Source organism: Parus major, unplaced genomic scaffold, assembly GCF_001522545.3.
Source record: "Parus major isolate Abel unplaced genomic scaffold, Parus_major1.1 Scaffold220, whole genome shotgun sequence".
NCBI lineage: Eukaryota > Metazoa > Chordata > Aves > Passeriformes > Paridae > Parus > Parus major.
Window position 1 is genome coordinate 434,729 of NW_015379263.1, and position 12,213 is coordinate 446,941.

Sequence of the window (12,213 nt, forward strand, 5' to 3'; positions counted from 1 at the left end):
GCGGGGACCCCCCTCTCCACCGGGGCCATGCTGGGGGGTCCTGAGCGGGGTGCGGGGCGCCTGCGGATCTGCGAGCGGACCAAGGTGGTGCTGGTGGAGATCGACACGGTGGCGTGTTGCAGCGCGGGTACCGGCATGGCTGCGGGGTGCTGGCCCGAGCCCCCCTGGACCTACCGCCGCATCGCCGGGGAGTACGCGTGAGTGGGGACGGCGGGGTGGGGGGTCCGTCCTGCTCCCCGTCCCTCGCTCCCCTCACTCCCCGTCTCTGTCTTGCAGGTACCTGGAGAAGCGCTTTGTGGCCGAGCTGGCCCCCCCCTGGCCCCCGGTGCCCTCCAACCCCCCTTGTCGCCTGCAGGACTTCACCGCCCGGCCCCGGGTGCCCCCCACCCCCTGCCCCCCGCGACAGCTTGAGGGGACAGGGGGCAGCGGGCCCCGGGGGGGGCACCCTGTGCCTGTGCCTCTGCCCCCGGTGTCGGGGGACAAGCTGGGCCCCCCCACCTACGAGGTGCACATGCAGCGGGTGCAGGCAGCCCACGCCCGCCGTGGGGGACCCCCCCCTTACATCTCCCCCCCCGCCTATGACGGTCCCCACCGCACCCTGCAGCTCCGCCCCCTGCGGGGACCCCGCAGCCCCCCTCGGGCCCGGGGGGCAGTACCGGGGGGCTGGAGCCACACGCTGCCCCGGGGGGTCCTGCCGGGGGGCTGGAGCCACACGCTGCCCCGAGCGGCCACCGAGACCAAGCACCGGTGGCCCCGTGGGACGCAGCTGTCCCCGGGAGGGCCCGGCAGCCCCCGGCAGTGCCAGACGCTGCCACGGGCAGCAGCCGGCCGGGAGCGGGCTCCGGGCCGCGGGAGGGGGCGGCGGGGGACGGGGGGACACGTCCTCATTGACGCCACCCGTGTGGTGGTCCGAGCCCAGTACGTGCCACCCCCACAGCGACAGCAGGTGCGCTATGCCAGGGGGTCCCTGGGGCCCGACACCCCTCCTCGCAGCCCTCCCGTGCCCCCTGGGGTTGCCAGCCCCTCTGCTGCGCCCTCGCCCCCCCGGGAGCCCCCCGGCAGCCCCCGCAGTCCGTGGCAGAGCCCAGGGGGCTGCCGGGGGTCCCGCGGGCGGCTCCCCCCGCGCCGGCCGGTGCTGTACGCCCAGGCTCTGCGAGAGGCCGTGTCCCGCATCCGGCGGCACACGGCGCCCGACTCGGACTCGGACGCCGAGGGGAGCGTGGGGGGCTCCCGGCAGCGGCTCTGCCGAGACCCCCGCGCCTACAGCAGCAGCAGCAGCAGCCTGGAGAGCGCCGGAGCCCCCCCGGGCCCCGCCAGCCCCACCCCTGCCTGAGGAGTGGGGTTTGCCGGGGTGTGGCACTGGTGGGGCGGGGCTTGCCTGGGTGTGGCTCTTGGGGGCGGGGCTTGGCGGGTGGTCTCGGGGGAGGGGCTCAGGACTGGCGTTCCCACGGGCTGACCCCAATAAAAGCTCCGGGATCCCGGTGTGCTGCCTCTGCCCCTGTTTGTGTGAGGTCGGGGGCGGCCATCACCCCCTCGGGCCTCTCTGTGGGCCCCAGCAAGGACACAGGTGTCTGGGCACGCCCCCGTGACATCCCCGGTGTCTGGACCCCCCCCGTCCGTTACGGTGCCGGGGTCAGTCGGAGGTCCCGGGTGTCCCGGCCGCCACCACAGTGCGTCACAACACGGGTGGGACGTGCCAGCTGCCCCCGTATCCCCCATAATGAGTAGGTGAGCACAGCAGGTCTGGCCCTCGGCCACCGGCCCCACGTCACGGCCGGGGGGGGACCCCGAGTGACTCAGCCGGGGGAAGCTGTCCCCCCCAAACAGCCGCCACCTCTTAGTCACGCTGCGGGGGGGGGGAGGATCCCCGCGGCCCCAGGAAACCGCACAAATATCGTGTCCAATTTGCACGTTATTTAAAACCGGCTCCTCCCCCGCCCCCCTGCGCGACCCTGTCATTATCCCGGTGACACCGGCGCGGAGGTCACGGCACGGGGCAGCTGCCGCAGCGAGGCCACCCGGTAGGCTGGGGGGGCACCCCCAGGGCCACGTCACCCCATGTGTCCCCTGTCCTGGCACGTGGCCAGGGTGGCATCGAAGTCCCACACTTGGGTCTGGCCTGAGCCACAGCGGCGACTGCAGCCCGCAGTGGCACAGCTGCGGTCCTGCACCCGCTGTGGTGGCACCTGGCACGGCTCGGCGTGGCCTGGCATGGCACAGGATGGTTGGCAAGGTGTGGTACGATCCACATGCCTTGTCACGGATTGTCACGGGTGCCACAGCCTGGCACCGTTTGGAACGTGGCTCGGTATGACCTGGCACAGCTTGGCACAGCAGCCTGGCACAGTTTGGCAAAGCCCAGAACAGCCCAGAACAGTTCTGTGCAGCCTGGCAGAGCTTGGCACAGCCTGATACCACCTGACACGGCTCAGCACGGCTTGGCAAAGCCCAGAACATCCAGCACAGCCTGTTTGCCACAGCTCACCACTGCTGGGCACGGCTTGGTGCACCTTAGCACAGCCTGGTGCGGCCTGGCACGGCTCAGATTGGCACAGCACAGCTTCACAAAGCCTGGAACAGCCCAGAACAGCCTGGCACAGCCCAGAACAGCCTGGCACAGCCCAGCACAGCCTGGCACAGCCCAGCACAGCCTGGCAGAGCCTGGCACAGCCCAGCACAGCCTGGCATGGCTCAGCACAGCCCGGGACAGCTCAGCACAGCCTGGCACAGCCCAGCACAGCCTGGCACGGCTCAGATTGGCACAGCACAGCTTCACAAAGCCTGGAACAGCCCAGAACAGCCCTTTGCAGCTTGGCTTGGCTTGGCACAGGCTGGTATAGCCTGACAAGGCTCAGCACAGCCCGGCACAGCCTGGCACAGCCCGGCAAAGCCCAGCACAGCCTGGCACAGCCCAGCACAGCCTGGCACAGCTCAGCACAGCCCGGCACAGCCCGGCACAGCCCGGCACAGCTCAGCACAGCCCGGCACAGCCTGGGACAGCTCAGCACAGCCCGGCACAGCCTGGGACAGCTCAGCACAGCCCGGCACAGCCTGGCACAGCTCAGCAGAGCCCGGCACAGCCTGGCACAGCTCAGCAGAGCCCAGCACAGCCCGGCACAGCTCAGCAGAGCCCGGCACAGCTCAGCACAGCCTGGCACAGCTCAGCACAACCTGGCAGAGCCTGGCACAGCCCAGCCCAGCACGTCATGGCTCGGCTCGGCGCGGTGCCCGGTGTGGCGCGGGGTGTCCCAGACGCGGGGGCAGCGGCTCGGCCCTTCCCGTGGGATCAGCTCCTGCCCAAACCCGCTCCCCGCCGGGAAAATCACCTTCTAATTCGGGCTGCGCCGGCGCCAGCGCCTTCCCCCGGCACCCCCGGGGCTCCCGCCGGCCCCGAAATTCGCCGCAGCCTGGGGTCCCCCCGGGGCCGGGGGGGCTCAGCCCATGGGGTTCCCAACGCGTGGGACCGGGGGGTCCCGCCCGGTACCGGAGCCTCCGGACAGGGGCGCGTTGTCGCTTGTGGCCGCCAGATGTCGCCGCGCAGCCGGTGACCGATGGCACCGGGGGGCACCGGGGGTCCTGCCTGCCCCGGGAGGGGCGGGGGGAGCGGTACCGGTGCCCCCAAAGAACCGCCAGCCACGTGTGACATCCGTGCAGGTACAGTCGGAGAGGCAGGGCCGTCCCGTGTGTCACCGGGGCCGGCGGTGTCCCCAGGGAGCCGCGACCCGCGTGTGTCACCGGTGACGGTGGCGTCGCAGGGGGCCGGTCCGTGGATGTGCCAGCTCTGGCCGTGTTCCCAGAGAGCCGTGACCCACATGTGGCGTGGGTGCTGCTGCTGTCTGAGAGCCACGACCCGCGTGTGTCACTTGTGGCAGTGATGTCGCCAGAGACCTGTGCTGATGCTGGTGCTGTCCCCAGACTGCCACTGGTGGTACCCGGCGTCCCCCGAGAGCCGTGGCTGTCATGTGTCCCTGATGTTGGCAGTGTCCCAAAGGAGCCATGTCCGTGTATGTGCCACTGCTGGCCGTGTCCCCAGAGAGCTGTGACCTTCACGTGTCGCTGGTGACTGGTGTCCCCAGAGATCCGTGGATGTGCTGGCGTGTCCGCAGAGCCGTGACCCACACGTGCGGCTGGCACCGGCCACGCCACAACCCGCGTGTGCCAGCAGGACTGCCCGTGTCCCCACAGCGCGGTGTCACCTGCTTACACTCGCTGCCAGTTCCTGCCCATCCACATGCCACCGTCCCCAGCGTGTCCCCGCGGCCCAGCGCTCCTGCCCGCGGTGCCGGCTCTCCCAGGCCGCGCGAGGAGCCGGTGGGAAGGGTCCGGTGAATGCGGCATTGTTGCGCGGGGTTGGAGTCACAGATAATTACCTCAATTAGTTACAATGGCAGAGTAATAAATACAGGCTTAGCGGCTCCTTCCCCACTGCGGCTTCTCAGATTAATCCAGCCCGGGCGAGCGGAGCTGAAAGGATTGATGGACAATTCATTAAACCCGCCGAATGCCGCACAAGGCACCCGTGAAGGCCGGCGTTAGCCCCCGGCGGCTCCGCTTTGTCCCTAATTGTTCGTCTCGGGCATTGGTCACCTATCAGGGAGTGGGTGACGGCGACGGTCCCCCCGGGGCTGGCATGCCCGGGGATTAGAGGCCAGCGCTGCCACCGTTGCTGGGCGCGTTGGCCCCGCGCCGGAGGAATGCGGCGGATGGGAGGGGGCGGCCGGACAAGCCGGGAGCTGGCGGGACGTGGGTCCGCATCGACCGGAGGCGAGGGGAGCCGGGACGGGGCTGTGCCGCTGGCGATGGTGACAGGGGGTGGGATGGGGACGGTCCCGCAGGTGAAATGGGGCTACCTGAGGGTCTGGGTAGGTGGGCACAGCTCCGTCTGTCTGTCCTGCAGCTGTGGGTGCTGTCCTGTCCTTCTGTCCTGCGTTTCTGGGAATGGCACAGTCCTCCTGCCCCGCACTTTTGGGCACTGTCCTGTCCTGTCCTGCACCTCTGAGAATGACAAAATTCCTCTGTCCCGCATCTCTGGGTACTGTCCTGTCCCTCTGTCTGGATTCTGGGAATGACACCATCCCTCTGTCCTGCACCTCTGGGCATGGCTCTGTCCTGCATCTCTCTGTGTCATCCTGTCCCTCTGTCCAGAAACTCTGGGCACTGTCCTGTCCTTCGGGGAATGTCACCACCCCTCTGTCCTGCACCACAGGACACTGTCCTGTCCTTCTGTCCCACACCTCTCGGTACTGTCCTGTCCCAGTGTCCCACATTTCTGGGAATGACACCTTTCCCCTGTTCTGGAAGCACCCCTGTCCGTCTGTCCTGCACTCCTGTGTGTCATCCACTCTGTCCCACACCCCCAGGCAGAGCCCCCCTGCACCCCATCCCTGAACGGGGCTGTCCCAGCCCGGCTTGTGGCCACCATCCAGCTGTTACCCGGCTTCCCAGATGTGACAGGCTGGTGCAGGATGGGACCGCCCTCTCCCTGTCCCTCTTCCTGTCTCTCTTGCTGGCCCCGTCCCTGCGCTGGCCCACAGCAGCTATTTCCAGCACCCAGAAATATTTGTCCAAGCCGGGGAGGTCTGTGTCCCGTGCCCAGGGTGCCCCTGCCCACCCGGGGGTCGCGGCTGCCCGAGGTGCCCAGCAGGACACGCAGGAAAAGCTGAGTAACAGAGGTGACTTATAAGAATGTCATTATCTATATTCCTGACTCCTACCGCAGGAAAACAGGCTATTTTCATGCTGAAGCAGGAGCAGAATTTAGCAGACAGATAACCCGGCAGGCGGGAGATGCTCGGAGGGTTATTTCGGGCTGTGTTCCTTTCCAGGCGTTTTCCTTGCATTTTGGTATTTTATTCTCCACGCTGGGCTGTGTTTTGACCTTGGCGCGGGCAGCGGGGGCCCCCAGGGTGTTTTACCCCCCCTCCTCTGAGTCTAAACATCAACTTTTCCACTATCGGCTCCGCGGGATATTTCGGGTGGTGGCAGCGTCATCCCGCAGCCTTTGATGCGGCAGAGCCTCAGGGGCCCCGAGAGGTTCCCGGCTCCGGGGGGGAGCCCAGGCTGTGGGGACCCCCGGGACAGGTGGGCACCAGTCTGGGGGTCCCCCAAACACAGAGAGGGAGTTTTTGATGTCCCCAAGTGTGAAGTCATGGTGCAGGGGGGATGTGTGGACCCTGTGCCCGCCCCAGGGATGCCCATCACAGGGGGATGCCCATCTCGGTGGGAAACCCATCCCCGTGGGATGCCTGTCCCAGAACATCCCCTTCCCAAGGATGCCCATTCTGGGGACCTGCCCACCCCTTGGGGATGCTTATCCCAGGGCAAAACCCATCTCAGGGCATGTCCTGCCTGCTGCATTCCCATCCTGGTGGGGTGCCCGCTCCAGTGGGAGGACTGTCCCAGGAGGATGCTCGTTCTGATGGGATTCCCTTGCCAGAGGGATGCCAATCCGGAGGGAAGCCCGTCCCGGAGAGATGCCCATCCCGGGAGGATAGCCACGCCAGCAGAACACCTGCCAAGCACGGAGCTGCACCCCATCTTTGCCACAGCCTTTCTCTTGTTGTGGTCAGACCCCACGCATGGATGTGGGGCTGTTTGTGGGGCCAGTGGCCGGCTCTGTCCCCTCTGGCCCCTGCCCCGGTAACCCCGGTGCCCTCCCCGGCCCTGCTTTTCCCCCAGAGCCAAGGGGAGCCGTCAGCCCCGGCCGGGAGCGGTGATGAACGATGCTCATTCCCTGTCTGTCGTCTTGTACCTCCCGGGGCCGCTCCCAACGCCCGGCCTCGGCGGCACCAGCCCCACCGCCCCGGCAAATTCCAGCATCGGAGATGCTGCAGTCAAGGTGCCATGGTGATGGGCGCCGCAGCCGTGGGGACGGACATCCCGGCCGGGAGCGGCGGCAGGAATGGCTGCGATGGAGACGGGCACAGCGGGAGAAAGAAGGGGGTCTGCGGGGAGGGGATGGCAGAGAGGGGAAGGAAGGAGGAGAAAGATGGACAGACAGCAGCCGGAGGGGCTGATGGACATGGAGTGGGGTGGTGAGGGGATGGGGAAGTGATGGATGGACAGATGGACATGGGCAGCACATCCCAAAGTTTGGGATAAATTGGTGTCCCCCCACAGCTCATCCCCTTTCCCCCAGCCCCCCCAGACACAAATCAGAGCAGGACTGATAAAAATATATTTTTTATTCTTCTCTAAAGGCTATCAATGACACCTGTAACAAAGCATCATTATTATTAATTATTATTAATTATTATCTTTAATTATAAAAACAGGGCCTGGGGCCAACGAAGCAGGGTGGGGGCGGCGGCACCAAACCGTCCACAATAAATATTTTATTTACAGCAAGAAGGGACCCCGTGGAGCCGGGGGGTGGCCGGGAAGGTGCGTGGCACTGAGCCCACCCGTGGCAGGATGGGGGTCCCTAGGACACATCCATACCCCCACCCATGGGTGCCTTCAATCCAGCCGGGCACCCATCATGGGGGGTGGGTGGCTCAGACCCCCTCCGGGGCTGGGCAGGGTGGTCCCAGCGTGGGTCACAGGCACTCGTGCAGCACCTGGGTGTTGGTGCAGTTGAGGCAGCTGACATGGCAGCACCAGTGGAAGGTGCAGTTGCAGCGCTCGGTGACGCGCTGGGTGCGCGTGCGGTACCCACGCCCGCAGCACAGCAGCTCACACCCGTCCAGCCCCGGTGAGGAGCTGTTGCAGAACCTCCCAGCTGTGCCTGCTGTGCCCATCTTCCCGCTGTAGGTGCAGAAATTGGGGGATTTCTCGAAGTAGACGAGATCATGGGGCGAGGGAGGCTTGTGGGCCGGGTTCTCAGGCTCCAAGTGATGCAGCTCCACCCTCGACGCCCGGTTGCTGCCCTTGTTGCCGTAGATGACGCGGGAAGCGCCGTCAAAGCGATCCTTCAGGACGTCGCCCACGGCACGGAAGGTGGGCAGCCGCATCCAGCAGGTGCGGACGGTGCAGGAGCCTGACATGCCGTGGCACTTGCACTCCTGGCGCATCTCTGAGAAGACCGTCTGGAAAGAAGGGGGAATTTGGGGCCTTGTGAGCAGCCTGGGACGTCCCTGGGGACCACCGTGCTCCTACACCCCTCGTTTCTGCAGGGTCGCATCACGCTCGGACATCGCTTGTCCCAAACACAAGTGCAAAACCCATCTCCAGCTGTTCCCAGCACACACATGGGAACAGGCTGGAGATCTCAGTGGCCATGCTCGTCTCTGTGCCGACCTCAGTGCTGCCCACAGCCCCCAGTGCTCTCACCAAGCCCCTGGTGCCCTCACCATTCCTCCAGTGCCCTCACCGTTCCCTCATTGCCCTCACCATTCTCCCAGTGCCCTCACCACCATTCCCCCAGTACCCTCACCATTCCCCCAGTGCCCTCACCATTCCCCCAGTGCCCTCACCATGCGCCCGGCCTCGTTGTTGTGCAGGTTCATGAGGAAACGCAGGTCTCGACCCTTCTCACTGGAGTCCACAAACTCCCTCCCGAAGAGGCGACCGAAGTCGATGTTGTCACTGCAGCCCCCCCAGTGCCAGTCAGGCCCCCCAGGGCCACGGCGCCGGTAGTCACAGGTGCAGGACTCGATGGACCCCTCCGAGCACGACCGGGCCACCGAGTGTGTCACGCCTGCACTGGTGATGGCAAAGATGAATGCTGTCTCCCGGCAGCCTGTGGAGGGAGCGGGGCCTCAGGATGCTGCTGGGATGGGGAGGGGGTACCCACCGGCACCCCCAACCCTCCATCACGATGGGCTGGTGATGCCCCATGACAAACCGGGGGTGCTTTGATTAGCATCCCAACTTGGGGGGGTGTGAAGGAGTTCTGGGGACCCCTGTGCTGACCCCCAGCCTCACCCCGGTTGACAATTTTGCCGAAGATGTTGGGGCCCTGGGAGGTGGGACAGTTCCAGCGGCGGTTGCGGAACTGCCACTTGCACTCCTTGATGGCTGTCTGGAGGCCGGAGCTGACACTGTGCAGGATGCCGGGGTTCTGACGGATCAGCTTGCGCTGCTTTCGGCTCAGCAGCTGCAGGCTGGGGTCCAGCACCAGCTGCACGTTCTTGGAGTCTGTCAGCAGGTTGGTGGACGAGGCCACGTTGATGATGCCCCTATGGGCACAGGTGGGGATAGTGACCATTAGCAGGGGGTCCCCAGCGCCTCCCTCCTCACCTCAACCTCCCTGCAGGTTCCTCGATGTGACTGCAGCATCTTCCTCCCTGGTACCCCTGTAGGGATCCCAAACGGGGGTCGCAGCTCTGTGTCCCCCCCCCCCGCCCCGTCCCTGGGTACGGGGCAGTCTCCGCTGTGCCCGTGCCAGCCCCGCCCTCCCGCCTCACCACCCCGGTGCCGGTACCGGTGCCGGTGCTGTCCGACTCACCACCACCGCCCGCTGTTGTTCACTGCCAGCGTGTTGGAGAGGGAGGAGAGGGCCAGAGCCCAGAGTGCCCGGAGCGCCAGCCCCAGCGCGGCGGCGCGCATGGCTCCGGCCCCGGGAGCCCCGGCAGAGTGCGCGGGCGAGCGGCCGTCCCGGTATTTATGGTGCCGCAGAGCCCCCGACCCGGCCGCTACATCCACGCGTGTTTCCGGACGCGCGGGGCGGCTCCGAGATGAGGACGGCCGCGGGGGGACGCGGGGAGCGCCGGGCGGGCGGGCGGGCCGGCACCGCCACCGGGCTGCAGCCGGTGGCCGGGGCGCGGCGTCGGGGGTGCGGTGCCCAGCGCACACTGACCCGGCCCTGGAGCGCGGCGTCGGGCGCTCCGTTCGCGGCGCCGGTGCTGGGGACCCGGTGCTCTGTGCCCGGTGCTCGGCACTCTGTGCGCGGTACCCGGTGTCGGTACCGGTGCTGGTTCTCGGCGGTCCGTGCGCGGTACTCGGTGCCGGTGGTCCGTACCGGCAGCTCTCCGGGGAGCCGGCACTGCTGGACTCGGCTCGGCGCGGCGGGTGCACAGCGCTCAGCACCCGGGAGCATCTTCCAGCCCCTTCCCTCTTATAGGGGCGGCGCGGAGGGTCCCCGTGGGCCGGTCCCGCCGCGCGGGGCCTCCCCGCGTCCTCGCCCTAACAATGGGGAGCGGCGGAGCTGCGGCATCTCTTACGGGGCGGCGGGAGCGGCGGCGCCGGGGCTGTCCGTCACGGCCCGGATTAGCCCGGCGGGTGGCTGCGCTCCGGCCCCGTGCCCAGAGCTCCCGGCTGCCGCCCCCCGCCTTCCCCGCGTCCCGCGTCCCGTCTACAGGCACCGGGACCGGCACCAGCGGGGGGAGCCCGGCACGACCCGCGACAGCTCTCGGCGCAAGGAGGAGCCGGTCCCGGAATAACCTGGGACGGCCCCGGACGGCTCCGGGCGCACGGAGGGAGCGGGGAACGGGGATAGCCCGGGGTGTCCCGGGACAGTCCGGGGTGCACAGGGTCAGGAGTGACGGGATCTCCCGGGACAGTCCCGGGCGCACGGGGGAGGCAGAGTTCCGTGACAACCCAGGGCGCACGGAGACCACAGTCCCGGGAAAGCCCGGGGACACCGTCCTGGGACCACCGGCTTTCCGGGGGACACGACGTGCAGTCCCCGGGGACTTGGACCGTCGAGGCTGAGTCGGCGCCCCTCCGGAGCCCACGGAACCTTCTCCCGTTCCAGTCCGTGCCCAGCGGGACGGGGCTACACCCTCTTCCAGCCGCTCGAGCCCGGGCTGTCCCGGGCTGTCCCGGCGGAACCCCGGACCCCCGTGACCGTGCCTGTGGACACCCACGGTGTCTACAACCCGCGTGGGCGCGGCACGGCCCCGCACGGCTCCCGCTGCCCCGGAGCGCCCAGTCTGGGCCGGTACCAGGTGTCGGAGGTAGGGATGGACCGGGGGGTGGAGGGATCGAGGGATGTGGGACAGAAGGAAGGGCAGGGGGTGCTCGGATGCTGGCGGGGGGATGCCTGCCGTGCCCACGGCCAGAACACGGGCACGCAGGGCTGGTGCTGGCCCGGTCTCGGTTTCGGTACGACTCTCCCCGTCATCCCCCGCCCGAGCCGGTTGTGGGTGGGTGTGAAATCCCCAGTGCGGGGCCCGACGGGCCGGGGGGCCTGAGCTGAGTCCCCCGTTGGGGCGGGAACCGGGGGGGGTAATCCCCCCGCCGCGGTTTCCCCGGACCAGTCATGCGGGGCCGGATTAGCCCCGCTCGCCCGTCACGGCCCGGGGCCGCCGCTCACCAGTTTAATTCAAGGATGGACAAAGCCCGGGACGGCGGCAGGGGTGGGGGGCTCGCACCGGCACCCACCCGCACCCCTTCCCCCGGCCCGGGAGGAGCCCAGGGCCGAGCCGGGGTCTGCTCCAGCACGGCGCTCCCGCCCCCCCGCCCCGGTTCCCGGCCGGGCCGGGCCGTGTCCACGCCCTCGGGCCTCCGCCCCGTCGGGGCTCCCGGGGCTGAGGTCAGCGGCCGCGGGGAGGCCCCGGGGCGCGGCTGGGAGGGCCCTGCCCGGGGCTGTGCCACCAGCGGCGGGGCGCAACCACAGCCCTCGCCTCCCCCGCTCCATCCCGGGACCCTCCGGCCCTCGCACTCCCTGCCCGCTGCCCCGAGCCCCCGTTCACCCCATCCCCTCTGCTGCAGCCCACGGCGGCCCGATGCTCGGGATCCCCCCAGTCCTGGGGTGCCGCTGGAATAGTTCCCGCAGCCGTCGGGGCTGTCGGTGCTGCCCGGCGCCCCCAGGGTGGCCGCCGGTACCAGCCTGGGAGCGGCGGGCATCCATCCCGTCCCGCGGCACGGAGCAGGGACAGACAGACTGACAACGGGGACAGACAGACGTGGAAACACCCGCGGGTCCCCCGCGCCCCGTCCCGGCCCCTGCCCTGCCTGCGAGCTCCGGGGCGGCCTCCGTAACCGGCGGTATCGGCACGGTGCGGAGCGCTCAGCCCGTGACGGTGTTGGGGTCCCCGTTCCCCGTGAAGCACAGGGACCCCCCCCCCGGCCGGGACTCTGTCTTCCCGGGGCTCACGGCGGGGGGGGGGAAGCGGGACCCCGCTCTCCCCGTATCCCCATCCCGCCCCGCCGGTGCAGCTCCCCTTCGGACGAGGCTCTGTCCCCCCGGTGCGGGTCCCGGTGCCCCCAGGAACGGGCTCATGGCGGGGGGGGGGACACACGGGGACTCCCCCTCACAGCGCCCCCCCGCACTGCTGCAGCCGTTGCCATGGTAACGCCTCGTGGCTCTCGCGATTGCACCCCCCCCGC

At 68.6% G+C, this 12,213-nt stretch overlaps 2 protein-coding genes across 2 annotated transcripts; one reads left to right on the top strand and one right to left on the bottom strand.

Annotated features, from left to right (window-relative positions):
• The first annotated feature begins 6 nt into the window (after positions 1 to 6).
• Positions 7 to 1,482, top strand: DDN (dendrin). Its single transcript, XM_015615676.1, has 2 exons — positions 7 to 197; positions 277 to 1,482. Exons 1-2 carry the CDS (start codon positions 28 to 30, stop codon positions 1,331 to 1,333), a joined length of 1,227 nt encoding a protein of 408 aa, XP_015471162.1. The 5' UTR covers positions 7 to 27; the 3' UTR covers positions 1,334 to 1,482.
• Positions 1,483 to 7,194: 5,712 nt separating this feature from the next.
• Positions 7,195 to 9,631, bottom strand: WNT1 (Wnt family member 1). The gene is made up of 4 exons (XM_015615672.2): positions 9,389 to 9,631; positions 8,866 to 9,119; positions 8,415 to 8,680; positions 7,195 to 8,027 (listed from the first exon to the last, which is right to left on the bottom strand). Exons 1-4 carry the CDS (start codon positions 9,487 to 9,489, stop codon positions 7,539 to 7,541), a joined length of 1,110 nt encoding a protein of 369 aa, XP_015471158.1. The 5' UTR covers positions 9,490 to 9,631; the 3' UTR covers positions 7,195 to 7,538.
• Between the last annotated feature and the right edge of the window lie 2,582 nt (positions 9,632 to 12,213).

What these genes read in the sequence shown, in the direction of transcription:
- DDN (XM_015615676.1), top strand. Translation starts at nt 28, where the DNA reads ATGCTGGGGGGTCCTGAGCGGGGTGCGGGGCGCCTGCGGATCTGCGAG. An exon ending in CGCATCGCCGGGGAGTACGC is followed by an intron (nt 198 to 276) that starts GTGAGTGGGGAC and finishes TCTGTCTTGCAG; the next exon opens with GTACCTGGAGAAGCGCTTTG.
- WNT1 (XM_015615672.2), bottom strand. Translation starts at nt 9,489, where the DNA reads ATGCGCGCCGCCGCGCTGGGGCTGGCGCTCCGGGCACTCTGGGCTCTG. An exon ending in AACAACAGCGGGCGGTGGTG is followed by an intron (nt 9,120 to 9,388) that starts GTGAGTCGGACA and finishes CTGTGCCCATAG; the next exon opens with GGGCATCATCAACGTGGCCT. An exon ending in ACAACGAGGCCGGGCGCATG is followed by an intron (nt 8,028 to 8,414) that starts GTGAGGGCACTG and finishes CCTTCTTTCCAG; the next exon opens with ACGGTCTTCTCAGAGATGCG.